At 38.8% G+C, this 16,535-nt stretch overlaps 3 protein-coding genes across 15 annotated transcripts in view; 2 read left to right on the forward strand and 1 right to left on the reverse strand.

Annotated features, from left to right (window-relative positions):
- Positions 1-19: 19 nt before the first annotated feature.
- On the forward strand, positions 20-2,652 carry tmem14ca (transmembrane protein 14Ca). 4 transcript variants are annotated; one of them, XM_005942384.3, is made up of 5 exons: positions 20-128; positions 689-773; positions 903-1,004; positions 1,298-1,385; positions 2,414-2,652. In XM_005942384.3, the coding sequence occupies exons 1-5, from the start codon at positions 57-59 to the stop codon at positions 2,469-2,471; spliced, it is 405 nt and encodes a 134-aa protein (XP_005942446.2). In that variant the 5' UTR covers positions 20-56; the 3' UTR covers positions 2,472-2,652. The 4 variants fall into 4 exon arrangements, with proteins under 4 accessions (XP_005942446.2, XP_005942445.1, XP_014195593.1 ...); XM_005942383.3 differs by having other exon boundaries at positions 115-187; XM_014340107.2 differs by having other exon boundaries at positions 120-184.
- A 275-nt stretch (positions 2,653-2,927) lies between these two features.
- Positions 2,928-15,457, reverse strand: mak (male germ cell-associated kinase). 9 transcript variants are annotated; one of them, XM_005942387.3, is made up of 16 exons: positions 14,875-15,457; positions 12,784-13,168; positions 11,671-11,725; positions 10,722-10,843; positions 9,599-9,681; positions 8,707-8,839; positions 8,354-8,525; positions 7,643-7,810; positions 6,657-6,899; positions 6,292-6,494; positions 5,957-6,096; positions 5,601-5,747; positions 4,704-4,787; positions 3,890-4,009; positions 3,507-3,602; positions 2,928-3,410 (listed from the first exon to the last, which is right to left on the reverse strand). In XM_005942387.3, the coding sequence occupies exons 2-16, from the start codon at positions 12,885-12,887 to the stop codon at positions 3,247-3,249; spliced, it is 2,034 nt and encodes a 677-aa protein (XP_005942449.1). In that variant the 5' UTR covers positions 12,888-13,168; positions 14,875-15,457; the 3' UTR covers positions 2,928-3,246. The 9 variants fall into 9 exon arrangements, with proteins under 9 accessions (XP_005942449.1, XP_005942447.1, XP_005942448.1 ...); XM_005942385.3 differs by having other exon boundaries at positions 4,704-4,790; XM_005942386.3 differs by lacking the exon at positions 9,599-9,681 and adding an exon at positions 10,189-10,268 and having other exon boundaries at positions 4,704-4,790.
- Positions 15,458-15,658: 201 nt separating this feature from the next.
- Positions 15,659-16,535, forward strand: part of plcxd2 (phosphatidylinositol-specific phospholipase C, X domain containing 2) — an 8,031-nt gene continuing 7,154 nt past the window's right edge. The window contains exons 1-2 of one of the 2 annotated variants that reach the window (XM_014340103.2): positions 15,659-16,126; positions 16,374-16,510. In XM_014340103.2, coding sequence (XP_014195589.1) covers positions 16,024-16,126; positions 16,374-16,510 — 240 coding nt within the window. In that variant the 5' untranslated portion in view covers positions 15,659-16,023. The remainder of the gene's footprint in view (positions 16,127-16,373; positions 16,511-16,535) is intronic. The other variant, XM_014340105.2, reaches the window with a different exon arrangement.

Genomic DNA, 16,535 nt, shown 5'->3' on the forward strand with positions numbered 1-16,535 from the left:
GCAGCCGTATGTGTTTCACAACATAAAGAGATCTGCTCAGAACTGTAAGCCTACGTATGCGGCATCCGCGAGCGCATAACGTACAGTGCAGCAATAAATTGTGCTCGGTGGAGAACAAGCTGCAGTTGGTAGGTACCACACTGTTTATGTCAGTGACAGACAGAGGACAAACTGAACGACTAAGGTTGTAAGTCGGATTGTTATATTAATTCAGCTTCCATAGTCGATAGTGTCAGTGTTTTAGAGTGCTGCTTAAGATTTAATCTGCTTTCAAAGTTTACGGGGTGACTGTTAACAGTGGTTTCGGCGATATTGTGTAACTTCTGAGTGTGTGGTGCAGCAGTGATGCTAGTTTGTGCTAAGGTTCAGTAAAGCAGTCTGGCTTATCTACTAAGCCAGACACACACACGCCCCTTTTTTCTTTAACGACTTCTGATCAAAAGCTGACAAACTACGGCTGCGGTGTGTGACAGCGGGAACATTCCTACAATGTTTTCACTTTTTCTGTTGGTTCCGTTAATGCTCAGTGACAGCTCTGTGTTGCAGGACTCGGACAGCTCCTTAAGTATTTTTACACCAGTAGGTCAAATTAGATTCACATCAGGAGGAGGTTTTAATTGAATAATCGATGTGCAACGTCAATAATGTGTTTGTTGACTCTGATAACTTCACGCTGTGGTCCTGACAGGTGTCCAACATGACTGTGGATTGGGTAGGATATGGATACGCCACGCTTGTAGCATCTGGAGGAGTCATTGGTTACGTGAAAGCAGGTATGTGTTACCTAAAATACTTAAGTTAAATAATCACATTTCTGTAACAGCAAGTGTTACTATTGGTGCTGTTGTCTCGTTGGTTTATATTTTCCTAGGTTCTGACCTCCTGTATGTTTGTTCTGTCAGGCAGTGTTCCCTCCCTAGCTGCTGGGCTGCTGTTTGGGGGCTTTGCAGGTTTTGGAGCTTACCAGGTCTCAAATGATCCTAAAAATGTTTGGGTGTCACTAGGTTAGTAAACTTTTTTTTTTCTTTCCTCAGCTTATGAAAAACATCATGTCAGAAAAAGCTGTAAAGTTTGAACACTGCTGTGCCGTTTAAGCCGCAGTCTTGAATGTTAATTGAATAACTCTATTATGCCTTATGACCAAAAAAATACACTCAAAATGTTTAGTATGTGGACCCACATACTAAACTGCACACAGCAGCTGTATGTTCTGCATGTAAGTAAACGGTTTCTGAATATCTAATGTCTTCATTGCAAGTGCCTTCACTAACCTTTTCCGTCTCCTGCTGTCTGCCAGCTGCATCAGGAGCACTGACTGGTATCATGGGGAAGCGGTTTTATGGATCGAGGAAGTTCATGCCAGCTGGTCTGATGGCTGTAGCAAGGTCTGGTATAAGTCCAATCAGCCATTACTTGTTATCAAGTACCACAGATGAGGACAGTATTATTCCAAATATCTTAGTTTGATTTTGGGATATTATTTTACTTACTTTGCGCACAGAAACAAAATTATTTCACAAAAAACAAAAACTACCATGGCCAAACGATTATTATTTCTATTTTTATATTATTATTTATAATATTTTGATTATTATAAATATTTCTTAGTCCGAAACCAGGGTTCTACCGATTGTCCTCTTTAAGACTATAATTTCAGACTTGTTTGAGTCATTCACTTGTGTCTCAGCAGTTGTTCTGGGGGTCTTTAGATACAGCTTGCTAGTTTTCTTCCCAGAGTCTTTGAAATCGTTCGCTTCCTACCTCTGCCAGGCTTGTTCTGCCTTGTGTGGCTCTTTCTGAATTTCTTGATGAGATTTCTCATGCCAGTTCTTGACATTTGATAACTTTGTGTATCCGTCGCCTACTTTTTGAGCATTAACAACTTTTTTTCTTTTCTTTTTTTCTTTTTTTTGCAAGTTTAAACTGATTTCTTTTGTTTTTGGTACGATGCTCTCTCAAGTGACCACTCAAACCGTTGAAGTTTTTATACTGTGTAAATAAAAAGACAACCTTCAGTTTTAACTTGATATTTTTCCAGTCTTTGAGCATTACAGAGTTAAAGCATGTCATTGCACATGTCAGTTGTCAGGGGGAGCATTAATATTGACCTGGTAACTCTTATTTTTTTCTGAAATAATTCTGTTATTGTGTGCTAATAGAAATAATTTATGGTTTCTAAAGAAGGCTAGTATATTTAGAAATGCCATGTTAATAAATCCCTTGCTCCATTTACAAGAAAAAATATTATCACAAAAACGTTTAATATCATCGAGGCTACAATCTTGGCTACATTGTAGCCAAGAAAGCCACATTTTACAGAGGATTTTATCCCCCCCCCCCTCCAGTAATCTGTATTTTTTTACTGTATACTTTGGCTCTTTGAATGAGGTCTAATGTAATCCTTTTGTTTCAGTGCTCTGATGGTGGGGAAGCTTAGCTTGGCGTTGCTCCAGAAACCTGTACAGTCCTGATGAAGTTAATATGTTGAAATATCAGTTCCCATCAGCTCCTGTGGCTCTTTTCAGAAGCACCCTCTCAGCATTTGCCATTTATGCCCAGAATCATGTCCTTTTGTTTAAAAAAAAAGTGTAGATTTATGAAATAAATGTACCCTCTTGTTTATATAGTAAATAGTTGTCTTTTTTCAGTGAATGCACCTTTGAACTTGTTTATTTGTTAAAAAAAAAAAGTAAAAAAAAAAAAATTCAGCTTACTCATTGATATATTACAAAGAGGTTTGCAGTTCCCTTACAGTTTTCAGAGTCTGCTGTGTTTTTATGACACTCTGGATTTTTTTGTGTCACCTACTACATGCTGAATAAAAGCAGAGAGGATATAACATTACAGGAACCATTCATTAAAGACATTTTGTTATATGAAACTAGAGAAAAATAAATCTAAAGTTAAATAAAAGTTGAATTGCTGTGCTGGAGTCCTACTTTAAAAAAAGAAAGAAGAAAAAATCCAAACAATGACAATGAAATTGGCTCCCACTGTATCTGAAGGATGCAGTGGGATTGTCTTGAGGACAATACCGATCCTGGTTAAGCATCATGGCAACCATCATCTCCAGAACACAGAGATTCAATGCACATACAGTTTGGTGCTACTTGTATAAACATAACAAAGAACGTGGGATGTCGACCTTGATATCTGAGCCTAAGCATAGTTAAGCAGCCTGCTCAGGATTCAATTGCTCGCCAAAGACTAACAAGCGGTAGTAGTTGTAGCATGTGCTCCCCCAAACTACCGGTTTCCGCCATATTTGGATGTCCAGTCGACCCTCCCATGGACGGGCTGCACAGCAGGAGCTCTGGTCAGGAGGTTTCCGGAGTTTTTTCCCAGTGCTGATGAATAGCTGCTGCCCTTCATCTGAGAGCTGTCTGTCCTCCTCTTCCAGGCTTCATATTCTAGAGAAAACAAATGTCTCTCTTAATCACCAGCGTCTTTATAGGTGATGCTTTAAAAAAACAAAAAACACAGCAACTATTTGAAAATGGCAATACCTTCACCAGTTTCTTTTAATGATGAGTTGGATATGGGCTTGAGTTTTGCAGATTTTGGGTTGTCTTTTATGTTATCAGGAGAAGAAGAAAGATTTACTAAAAGTGAAGAAAAGGGAGAAAGAAAGGAAACATACTCCCAGTAAATGTGATGCAGGTTTAAACAGAGGAAATTAGAAAAGAGTACAGGACGATCATACAACAGAATGGTTCAACTATAATACCAGAATTAATGTTTATGATTAGAGAAACAGAGCAACCTCTCAGACACGTGGGAAAGAGTGATTTTTTGTTCTCTCAGAGCAACATAAATGATTAAAAGTACCTGGCTAAAGGTCTCACAAGTTATTTTGTTGGGTTTATATAGAAAAAAAAGAGTTATTTACTTGCATGCTGGCCAGCCAAGGGGGCAAGCTGGATTCTCTGTCCCACTGAGCCAACCTCTTTCTTTTGAAATGAAGAGATGTAACCACCAGAGAGGTTGTACTTGGTGCTCACAAAGTTCCCTTTAAGAAAATAAATACAGAATTCAACCAAAGGTCTGAAATTTCTTATTATTGCACACCCCAGATGTCCAACCAGCATTTATTAAACCAGTATTTATTTGCTAAAATGCAACATTTTTAAAAAACACAAAAAACTGATCTTGAAAACACAGATCTTCTCACAGGTGGCTTTATGACCACTAACTTTATGTGTGAACACCCGTGACATACTGGAACCACCGCATACCCACGAGGGGCACAAGCGGAGGAATAGGGTCGATTGATTGTCATTCAACATTTCAAAGAACACCATCGAGTCTCCACCACCAATCAGAGATTTTTATCTCCATTATTACTCAAAAGCTTCATTGTTCCCTTAAGATGTTGTGGTTGTAGTATCATTTATCTTCTGTTAAGCAACTGGAGTTCTTCGTTCTCATGTTAACCTGCATGTTTACACCCTAGTTTCACGCAGAGCTTTAAGAGGCCGGTTTCTTTCACATGCAAAGTGGCTGTTTGAATATCTGAAACTTGCTACAGCATCAGCCACCACACTGGTTGTTGGTTTATTTGATTTTATCCTCAAGCTATTCTATATACTGCCTTCAGAAAGGTTGCACTCCAAATAACTAATAAGGCTGCGAAATAAAGCAAAAAAAAAAAAAAATCAAATGAAAACAAAACAACAACAAAAAACCCAGTCTCACTTAAATACCTTTGGAGAGATCAATTTTCTGCAGTATTCTTTCTTTGACCACAGTTTTGTCTGGTGGGCTATCCAAACACTTTGCAGCAGTATCTTCTAATCACATGGCCCAAAAAAAGTAGAGTTGGAGGAGATGCATGGGATCAGAGAGAAAGGAGAAAAGACAAACAATAAAGTAAAGGCGAAGAAGGGAAACTGAAAGCATTTTTGCTTTTTCAAAAAAAAAAAAAAAAAACTTTTCATGCTAAATAACACATTTTCATGCAGAACAGGCGAGCAGCACTAAAACAAACAGTGCTGGGAGAATGAATGGGGGAGGGGTCTACAGCTGCAGGCCATTTAGGGAACACTTGATCTTATACCTACAGTCTTAATCTCATGAATAAGCAATGGAGAGGTAGAGACGAGGTAACAGGAAGAGACAGCAGCAGAGAGAGAAGACGAGGGACGCATACTGTGTGCCTGCCTACATGACAATTGATTTATGGTGTCCTAGGTCTCCAAAGTCGCACATGCCTAGGGTCACTAACTCTTTATCATAACTAATGACCAGGTGATATTAGCTTCATCAGCAGCACTTAGAACCTTAGTATAAGAAAGAGGACACCGTCGTATTATGTAACACAAGGTGAATTTGACAGCCGCCAGGTTTCCAGAGCAAGTCATGGTGTAGTCATTATTTAATCCACTGAGTGAGCAGGTTTGTTGTCTGTTGTCAAACCCAATGCTTGAATATTATATTTTTTGTATGTGCTTTGTATTTTTCTGCCTTCGTACATTACAAAAAAATCTACACGCTGTCGGGCTGCTTCAATGTGTTACTGAAATCTGGAAACTTGAGTCCCGTCCACTGTGCACTATGCCAAACCTCTTAACACTGCTGCATTAGACATCATCAGTCTTTACCTGCATTGGCTCTGGTGACAGATAATCCTCCCCCAATAGGACCAAGTGGTTTATTTACAGTGTTTGAGGAGTTCTCCCACAGGTCCCGCAGTGTCATGCCAGTCAGCTCCTTTTCTCCAGAGGAGGTCTGATTCTTGCTGATCAAGCCTTAAAGCCAACAAAATTACAAGATTAAAAATTTAGCCCTCAGAAAGTGCTATTTTCACAAAACGGATTAAAATGCAAGCAATTGGATTTTATAATAATAATTCAAACCACGATAAAAAAAAAAAAGAAAACTTTTATTTATTTATTTGTAACCAGAGAAGCAATGACCTATTTTAAACAATACAGATAAGACTACATATTAGTCTTACCAGGCAAGTATCTAGACTGGCTGAGATAGTGTTGGCGGGCCGCAGATCCTGGAAGATTAGAGTCCATTTGGCCAGTCTTTACATTGTTTGGTAGCTTGGTAACGGTACTGAAGGAGTATAGAGGTTTCTGCTCCTGGTGTCTGAAAACAAGGCATTACAGTCAGTTCTGAATATAAATGTGGATGTTGTGGAATGTATGATAAATATGAAATGTATTCAATATTGCATATTTATTTACATATATACTGTAATTTATAAACTGAAGCACATAGTATAGCAGCACATAGCATAGCAAATGCTTCACCAAGCAAAGTTTCCACTCTTCTTAAGCTTACTGTGGACATTGGTCCTTGGGGCTCTTCTCCTCCTCTGTATTCACCAGGCTGGGTTTCTTGGAGTTGGAGGCGGATGTTTCTGAACGATCAGATTCCTCCCAGCTGTCTGAGGTCTTGGCCACTGTCTGGCCCCAGCGACGGCGACCGCTCTTCAGCACACCCGTCCCGACGCCACCAGCATTGTTCTCACTGCCCAGCGCCTTCTGCACAACATAGTAATGTCACGTTTGGGCAATGAGTCTTGCTGAATTAAGTTCTACTTTCAACCACTGCATCTGCACCAGAACTTCTGCTCTTTCAGAGTACTCACTTTATCCAAACTGACTACTTGCAACTATTTAATCTGACTTAATAAAGCTACTCACTGCATGGCTGAAGCCTCCAGGTTTACTCTCAGCCTGGGGTAAGGGGATCTGCTGCAGAGGCTGTTGATGGTTTCTGGAGGAGGTTGTGGAGGCTTTAGACTCAGAGGAAGACTGCTGCAGTTCAACTTTGTACTCAGAGGCCTGTTTTTGAGCAAGTGGCCTGTTCTGGACTTTCTTGACCTCCTGGCTCTGAGGGCGTGGCCCCAAGACCTGACCCACCTGGAAGTAAGGATAGCGCAAGGCCTAGCAAAGGAGAGGAAGGAACACAGATTATTATTCTGAATAATCTGAGGATATTCAATTACACTGAAAGAATATCCCTAGAAACAACAATAATACACAGTCTGTACTTAAAAAAAAAAAACAAAATAAAGCACATCATTGTGTAACTTGAGTCATTTAAACTTGCAAGGATGGTTTTCATGCACAATACAGAAAACATGCACACCAAACCTAAATCCCAGGGCATTTTAGAAACACCCCTGTGTACCATAGGGTGTATTTTATTCAGCAATTACAGTTTTCCACCATCTGAATCAGACAAGAGCTGAATGAGCTAAAATTAGATGTGCATCTGTGCATCTGAACAGAACCACCCACCTGGGAGCTGTTTAGGTAGAAATGGAAAAGCTTTGTCACTCCCTCTAACGGTGTTAGGCCTAACTTTCTCTCTGGAGTGTAAATTACAGTCAACAATATGATGGGCATATAATGTTCATAATGTGTATGCACATATGCAGAGAGGAAAAATGTTTTGCAGCAGAACTGAGAATGAAGTATGGCTTAGAGACTATTTAAAATGTTTAGGATTAACAGTGAAATCCCTGCAGTGAAAATACAGATAATCTGCATGAAGTGATGAGTGTTGACTGCAATGGAAACTGCTTCTTTGAGAACAGGTTACAGATAAATTTTAAACAACAGGCTAAAAAGGGTCTTTGTTAAAGAGAACAAATTAAGCCTGGAGTAAGACTTTACATGCCTACCTGTGCAGCAGTGGGCCTTTTTTTGGGGTCCCAGTGCAGCAGGTCCTTCATCAGGGTAATAGCCTCATTGCTGGCATTTGGAATAAGGGTCTTCAGGTGGGTCGGCACACATTGAGGAAATCGAAAGTTCATGGCAGTTGCTAGCTGGTGACCTTCTGGCCAGTCGGTCTAATGGAGGACACAATCAGTTGATTACATATTATCATTATTCAGCTGTGTAAAGGCTGTTCTGGACATTTTTATTTTGTCTTTTTAAATGTTAATAGTTTAAAATAGCAAAAGTCTGAGGCAAGGTTTTTACCTCGTCAGATACCTTGAGGTGGCGGCTGTTATGAGCCAACACCACGTAAATAAAACTGAACCGTATTGTGAATTGTGGCTGATGTCACAGACTAATCTCCTGGCCAGGTTATAGCAGGTTGCAAACAGAGTTAATAGTGATGGTGTTGGAAAGCCTTTTTAATCAAGTGTCAATTTGTTCAGCATGAACCACACTTAAAACTCTTTAGACCTTAGAGAACTAAGTAGGCTTGCATATTATTTATTCTAATGTGATTTAACTACACTAAGTATAGATTTTCATCTTTAGGAATAATGTTTCAGTTAAATTCAGCACTTGATAAGTTTAGAGTATTAATGATTGAACACATGAAATAAGCTCACTGACTGAGCTCAAGCATTCTCACCTCTCTCCTTTCACCTTGGTCTCACCTTTTTGACGGTGCCCAGGACTTGGCAGATCTTAAATATCTCGTCTACTTCACTGTTCCCAGGGAAAAGAGGTCTGAGTGTGTACAATTCGGCCATGATGCAGCCCACAGCCCACAAGTCAATGGGAGAGCTGTAGGTAGATGACCTGAGCAGGACCTCCGGAGCTCGGTACCTTGACAGACAGTCAAGAGCAGTTACATAAACAGCTTGTAAAAGTCAGTGTAAAAATACATGGCCATATGGTCCAATGAAAAAAGCATAAAAACCATCATGTTAACTTTAGCTTAGCTCACTCTAACCAGTGCTTTCTTTTCTATCTTAAAAGTGTACCACTGTGTGGAAATTCCTCTCACCATCTCGTTGATACATAGTCTGTGTAGGGAGGTTTGGAGCGGATCTCTCTGGCCAGTCCAAAATCTGCTATTTTGACCAGTTCTGGACCCATGCACAACAAATTCTCTGGCTTCATGTCTCGATGGAAGAAACCTGTACAAAGGTTTATATCAAACTTTTAGCTACATTAATAGACTCCACTCAAATCATGACAACAGACTGGCACTATTTCCTGGTATTCTAAATCTAATACATAAAAATGTTATTCATAATTCAGGCAGAACTACTTGTGAATGGGTGAATGTTTGCCTCACCTGTAACATTAACAGGCATTTGTATTCAGAGCTCAATGTATTCTCAACATCATCATTTTAAATATACAAGTACCAGGGCTACAGTGCTTCAGTACTGCAGCTGTCACACAATAACAGTGTAATTTGGAGTAACATTAAATATTAAAATTACTCGTGCAGATGTTGAAAGAAAAGGCAGTCCATGTCACGTTACTAAAAATGTACTCTGCTGATGCAAAATATTTTCCTATGATGGAAGATTTTAAATGCAGTAGCAACAATGGCATATAATCCAAATGTGATTTACACTGACACCCATTTAAGTAAAACAAAACCAAATGACTCTTGATTAATCGAGTGTAGCTGAAGGAGTTATAAAGTTTGATGTCATAATAAAATACATTTTGGACTGCGCTGCTACAGAAAAGAACTAAGAAAATACAAGGACATACCTTTTAGCAATAGAGAACATAGCACACACACATGCATGTGCAATATAATACTTTTGGTCTACCCAAGGGCCACAAGACTTTTTAAATATCACATACACCCAAACTGACAAACTACAGGTTAATCTACTGTTGAATGAGTAAAAGGATGACCAAGGAAAGCTTCTTACCATGTTTATGTACAAAAGCCAACCCAGACAGCACTTGAAACATGATGTTTCTAATTTCATTCTCTGAGAACATTTTATTCTCTCTAACAGCAAACAGATAGAAAAGGAAGGAAAGATGGAAGAGAAGAGAAATCAAAGTGTTAAGAGAAAGAAAAGTGGAAAAGTCTGCATTTTGGATATATGGAAGCACATGTGCACATTAAAACATGCAAAGGTTTGTATGACCAAGGTCTTTTTCTTTTGTTTAGCTGATCACACCATGCCTGATTAAAAAAAATCAGAGTCAAATGTTTAGAGTGCTTTTTAGTGTGCATGCATAGAATAAGTCATCCATACATCCATTCTTTACACAGCAGTGATACAGACCAGTAAGTAAAACAAGTGTTGAAGCAAGGCATTTATGGAGGGTTCACATACTACAAGAGTTTTTGATCGTTGATTGAAATAATTTAATGTATGATGGCCTTGTTTGCTTGCGAGATTCTTAAATATTGACATGCCTTTGACAGTTGAAATGGTCAGTGAATCTTGCAGTATGAACCCACACTCTCGTACGCTTTCAGGTCATGAAGAAAACACAGTACACCTACCATGTTTGTGAATAAACGACAGGCCTTGCAAAATCTGAAAGCTTATGTTTCTTATCACTGACTCAGGGAACAATTTTTTTCTGTAAACATAAAATCGATATACCTCCCATGAGCCAGTTAATGAAAGCAACATAACATTAACACCATTCTTTCTTACATTATACAGTAATCGGTAAAATAAATATATTTGACCACAAATCTGAGCAGCTTTAAAACATTAACTGTCTTTTTGACTTATTTGCTTTTGCAAATAAAAAACCTCAAGTTTGCACTGTAGGAGGTTTTCACACTAGCAAAAACATCAGGGCATCTCCCAGAGAAGGTGGCAGCTGTTTGCAAGAGAGAGCCTGATATAGAGGACTTACAAAGCTTTTAGAGGATGATATTGACAGACTTAAATAACAACCATTAGAGTCTATCAGATCAATCTGGTGTTAATCAGTGTGTGGGCCAATTGGCAATGACACTACACAACTGTGTTAAACAAATTCTTCAAACATTTGTATTGTGAAACATGATTTTTCTTTTCTTACCTGTCCTTCATAAGCTGGTACAAGTTCTCCTTCATGTACTCAAAGACAAAGTAGAGATGGTCATTCTCTCTAATAACCTCTTTTAGTTTCACCACGTTCGCGTGGTTCAGCTTCTTCAGCGACTGGGGTGACGCATGTTTGGAAAGATAAGAAAAACTGTCTTATCTTTTTCGTATATAACAAGAACACTTTTAATACAGATATCAAAATAGTTAATGTACTAATTGATGAAGTGTAGCAACTTCCACTGGTGCATGGTTATAACAGGAATTGCTCTTCCTTGGCTTCATTTAAGTGTGTAAGCCTGGCTTCTATTAGCTGTTGATTTATACTCAACACAGCTCACTTTATAAGGTAAACTTGTTCAGCCTATAGTTAACACAAATACCTAATCAGCCAGTCCCATAGCAGGAACTCAATGCTGAAGTTCAGACTGAGCATCAGAATGGGGAAGAAAGGTGATTTAAGTGACTTTGAACGTGGCATGATTGTTGGTGCCAGATGGATTGATCTGAGTATTGCAGAAAGTGTTCATCTCCGGGGGGGTTTCCCATATAGCCATCTACAGAGTTTACAGAGAAAGGTCAGAAAGAGGAAATATTTGGCAGTTCTCTGGGAATTATTGGTCATATGTGAAAAGCCAGACTGCATGATCTGTGACACTATCATGTCAATATGGACCAAAATCTCTGAGGAATGCTTCTAGCACTTTTTTGAAGGTGCTATACCTCAAGTGGCCAGTGAGTGCATTCAATCAATGATTTTCTTAATGCATTACCAATGTAGTAGTGGAATGCCACCTTTTAATTTTCCATTGTACTCTTATACATTTTGACAATTTACATTTGCGTGAACATATCTATCTATTGGTCAATCTATGCAACAGTGGTCTGCGAGTAATGCTGTTATAAGGTGCTTCAAACAGGTGTATTAATATTACCATGCTTACCTTTACTTCTCTTAGGTTCATACATTCCTCCCATGAATAAAACTTCCTCTTCATTCTATGGAAGACCATTAAGGAATGTATACATCTTATTATCAGATCATCACATATGTAATCTTTTCAGGCCATATCTATTAATAAACATTATTATTACTTATTAAAGCATTTACAAGACTCCTCTGTGCATCTCCATCAGTAACTTGGAAAAGTGATGAATGTAATGTGATAAATATTCTAATCAAGATTTTTCTGTACTTAAATTAAAATGAAAACATTTTCTGATTCTGATGACCTACTCTGCTTTTTCACTGTTATCCAATGTGTGTTTGTTTAAAACTACACACCTGCTGTTATACGCTTGGGTTCTCTGATCAACATTACTTGTCCTTTCTTCTGGAATTACATAAGAGTTACAGAATGAGCCGATATCTATCCACAATGTCAGCAACCTGACACACCCCTCTACTTTCACTCTCTTTCACCGTCACCACATGTATTGTCTTGCATGGTAACCAAATGATCAACCAGTGGACGCACGTCCCCAGTTTCGCATCTATTATTGAACACTGCTGCTATGTTGCTGAAACAAAGCAATGTAGTTTGTTTGTCCTGGTGATGGCAGGTCAGGGGTTTCTAGCTTTACAGCACATCTGTTTCGTAGTGTCACAACAAACATTAAAGAGAACAACAAAGAAAAAGGCTGTGACGTAAAAGGAAAACAGTCATATTTTGATTTCAAAGGGAACAATTTCTTTCTGCATCACAAATTTGAAAAAAAAATTTTATTAAAAGATCAACATCTACATGTAAAAACTTTAACAGATACACAAACACTTGGTAGAAATGTGATTTTTCACTATGTTTTGTGAGTATAAAGGCTCTTTGGTAGCAATAGGGGATCTACGTTAGCATTAATTATATATCTACTATAGTGCAAACAAGATTGTGATTTTATTTTGACATTATTAAGACTCGTTGCTGATCAAATATGTACATAATATAGGGCTGCATGACACCACAACAATAAATCTCATAATATTAATATTATATTAATATGTTATAAAGGCTGAATAGGGAGAGACAACCAAAAAATTAAAGAATGAGCAACATCCTCACCTTTTGATGGCTACAAGCTCTCCAGACTCATTGCTTCTTCCCATCATCACACTGCCATAGGTGCCATCACCCAGCTGCTTCAGGGTGGTGTAGCGATTCATCATTACTCAAAACAGTTTCATCAGCCTCTTTATCAGCTAACTTTATTATTGTGTGAGATGGGCTGTAGAAAAACACAGCCGATTCATCAATCAAATATCCTTCTTCTTCCTTCAAGTATTGTTCAGTCTTTGTTTCATCAGCCAGAATTCACTTCTTTTTTCCCAAAAGAAAAGATCGTAGTTTGGCCAATGTTTGTCTTTGTCAGCCAGTCCTGGGAGTTTAAAGCTCATTTTGCAGTAACTGATCCATGTAAAAAGGTAGGGATCTCGGTCACGCAGTTGAACTAACAGCCAAGAGACAGAAAAACATGAAAAATTGTCAGCAATAAATACAACCGCAAACAAAAGATCACATAAATCCAATAGCATGCCAAAAAACTCTGTCGACCAGGATTTTTAAACAATGCGAAAACAAAGACATGCTAAGACCACTTCTTGTTTTTCCCTCAACGGTAGGATTAGGTGTGTGTCACACTAGAGGCTTCAACATGACCACCCAAGGGAGATGACAAAGCCAACCCTAGTCAGATTAGGCCAACAGGGATGTAAATAGGATGTTACATCACCATCATGCTTACCGGTATCCACTACCTTGCCCAAGCACCCTGCCTGGCAAGAGGATTTGAATGACGCCACAGGCCATCGTAATCACTGGTCTGATGTACATTCAGCCATATAGACCTCCCAAAAAACTTACAATTACAACTAATATACAGTGCCTAACAAATTTATTAGACGACCTGTCATTTCATCAAGAAAACAAAGTAAACACAAAAATATTTTAGAAATCTGTCCAAAACCTAAAAATAAAATTGTTATTTATTAGGCAAATAACATATAACATATTTTAGCTGGCATACTGGACTTCTCTGAGAAGTCAGAGATTAATCATACATAACACAAAAGCTAAAAACAAATTTTTCTCTTCATGAATGCAAGTAAATGGCATCTTACTCAAAAAATAATAATGTGCTTTGCTATTTCACCCTGTTTTTCTGTAAAACAGTAAATTGAAAATGAATGAATAATGACAATCATTATAATTTAGAATTAAAATGATCATTTTAATTAAAGTGTGTGTGCTTTAATGATGTTTCTGTAATAGTGGATTAACCATTATAGAAACATAAAAAACAATTTTAGAAATTAGATGGTGGTGGTCTAATAGGTGTGCTAAGCAGTGTACTTTAATCAAACTACCAAGCTGCGTGTTCTTCTCGGAAATAACGCACAGCTATCTTCTTTTGTAGGTTGCAAGTTTGTGCAACTGGGTCATAATCACACATGTTTTCTGTAGAATGTGGCTTGAATGTTTAAAATAAGCTGTGAGATAAGCACACAGAGTTTTATATAGCTAGTGCGATAGGGACTCCCTAATTAATTACACTGGAAAACAATTGCTCTGGCCATTTGACTTTTCCTCAAGGAGTCATTATGCAACCACTGTAACATATTAATCGTTACAAAAAATATTAATATATGATACAACTAAGACCTTCAAAATGTGACACTGTAATGTCACATTTTGTCACTGAGTAAAAATAAGCAACAAAACAAGGGGAGGGTTCAGTCGCATATGGCGATCTGTTGTGAAGGGATTTAAAGGGAATTAAGATGTATCCAGGCCACGTGACATTAGAAAGCTAATCAAGGTCGACTATATTAAAAACTCACGTCTACAGGCAGTGTTAAAGAAACCAATACTTCTACTCACATAATTCTTAACTTTTGGTTAACTAACAGCTATCACACGCATTCAACCCCAGCAGTCTTTCCATGAAACGAATAAACTACCTTTACTCTAAAGCTAAAGCTATAAGCTAAGACTGCTTAATGTAAAAATATTAAGCAGACTATTTTATCGGGAAAAGAAGGTGAGTTGGCATTTGTTGCTGACATATCAGACTTAACAGTACAGTTCCTCGACCATTTTGTGCAGACTCTTTCTTGTGTGTCCCTTCTTCTTTTTTTCCCTCACTTTTAAACTCACCATGTAGGGTCGTTAGTCCCTTCCTCGGCTGCTGTCCTGCTGATAGCTTCAGATAAAACGAACGTAGCTCTTACAAGGTGAGCGCGCGCGTGTGAGCGTGATTTCTCCCCATGGAAACGTACACACAACCGCGACGCTTCTTGTAGCTGCCAAGTGTGGAGACGGCGCCCGCAATGCTTTATGGTCTTTGTTGTCCTTTGAGAGGTATGGCGTTAATAGCCTGTATTCAAATAGGCTAACATTTCTAGAGTAACTTAGGGATGCCTGTTCAATGTGGACTCTTTTTAATGTAAAATATTTTGAATTACAAATAGATAACTAAAGTGAGAGCTATACGCAAGATTTTTATTATTTCTTTCTTTATTTTATTCTACTTTTTCAAAACACGAATGTTCTTTCGAATAAGGAGAAAAAACACGACTTGGTCGCAATTCGAGGACTGCACCAGTAGATGACGCTGTATGATTGTAGAGTGACATAGATACATAGTGTACATAGATAGTACAAATCTACTTCGTATGGCATGTACATAGCCTACAGCTCACATTAGCGGAACAAAAATGTCACCGGTTGTTTAAAAATGTTTATTCAGTGTTTATTGTGTAGGAAATAATATTCTAATAATAAAAAACAAATTACATAACTAACAAGTTCATCCGTACAAAAAAATTAATAAAATGGTTTTTAATATTGAAGTAGACTATAAGTGTTACTTATGTCATTTGTCACCTGGTCAGTCACGTGATCAGTGAGCTAATTAGTGCCTTAGTGGCATTCTACCCGTCCTAAATGTCATGGTTTGCCTAGTGCGGTAGTGTGTTCAACCTGCCGGGAGGGGAGGAGGGATTTCACCCTAAGAGGATTGCGGCGATCGTTAGCTGCCCGCTGGCTTTGTCAAGGCATGCCGGTTTGCCGGTTGGAGTCCAACCGACAACAACGACGTACAGTTTTCCTCCCAGATACTCGGCAACGAAACCGGTTGGACTTGAAATCATGCGTATCGAAGCAGCGCAAAATCGATCGTGACAGTCCAAGATGACCTATGGTAGATTTTACATGGTGGGAGCGCATGGAAATCCTTCACCAGGAGTGCATCAGTACCAGAGAGCAGTCTCTTGAGGGAGTTATTGCTGACAGGCGGCTCCCGATATGAAGACCAGACCTGCGGGGATCGGCAATGTCCATGCCGACTGGATGGGTTCGCTCCCCTCCAAGCTCAGTGCCATGCCCCTCAAACATCTAGCGGTGCCAGGTGAGTCCACAAAGCGTAAAGATATTTAGTCAACGGAAGAAGGAAAATGTGCTGTGGTGATGTTGACTAAAAATAGACCTAACCCCACCCTCACGCCCAGCATAACAGGGGGGGAAACACTGCTGATTCCTTCATCACCTACTGATGCAGACGGAATCCTCTCTTTTTTCACCTTGATTTCTTGTTTGATTTCGATTTAAATTTTTAATTTTCCATCACCAGCAGCAGCTCTCCCTCTTTTTTCCAGGCTCTCACGACTCTTTCACTTTTTGGGTGGATGTGCATGCTCCCGTGGGCCCCGATCAAAAGGTTTATGTTAAGTATCTGGCTACCATGTTCAGTGTCTTAGCCAAGAAAGTCATGGTGAGGTGGTCCATGACACAGGTACTGGACTCAAAATCACTGCAAT

Source organism: Haplochromis burtoni, unplaced genomic scaffold (assembly GCF_018398535.1).
Source record: "Haplochromis burtoni strain Fernald_Lab_line unplaced genomic scaffold, NCSU_Asbu1 Contig_331, whole genome shotgun sequence".
Taxonomy (NCBI): Eukaryota; Metazoa; Chordata; class Actinopteri; order Cichliformes; family Cichlidae; genus Haplochromis; species Haplochromis burtoni.

Excerpts from the sequence above, each read along its gene's own strand:
- tmem14ca (XM_014340106.2), top strand. The coding sequence starts at position 490 with ATGTTTTCACTTTTTCTGTTGGTTCCGTTAATGCTCAGTGACAGCTCT. Across the intron at positions 580-688 it reads CCTTAAGTATTTTTACACCA|GTGTCCAACATGACTGTGGA; the intron begins GTAGGTCAAATT and ends TGGTCCTGACAG. Across the intron at positions 1,005-1,297 it reads AAATGTTTGGGTGTCACTAG|CTGCATCAGGAGCACTGACT; the intron begins GTTAGTAAACTT and ends GCTGTCTGCCAG.
- mak (XM_005942385.3), bottom strand. The coding sequence starts at position 12,887 with ATGATGAATCGCTACACCACCCTGAAGCAGCTGGGTGATGGCACCTAT. Across the intron at positions 5,748-5,956 it reads CCAGTCTAGATACTTGCCTG|GCTTGATCAGCAAGAATCAG; the intron begins GTAAGACTAATA and ends GTTGGCTTTAAG. Across the intron at positions 4,791-5,600 it reads TGTCACCAGAGCCAATGCAG|AAGATACTGCTGCAAAGTGT; the intron begins GTAAAGACTGAT and ends CCATGTGATTAG.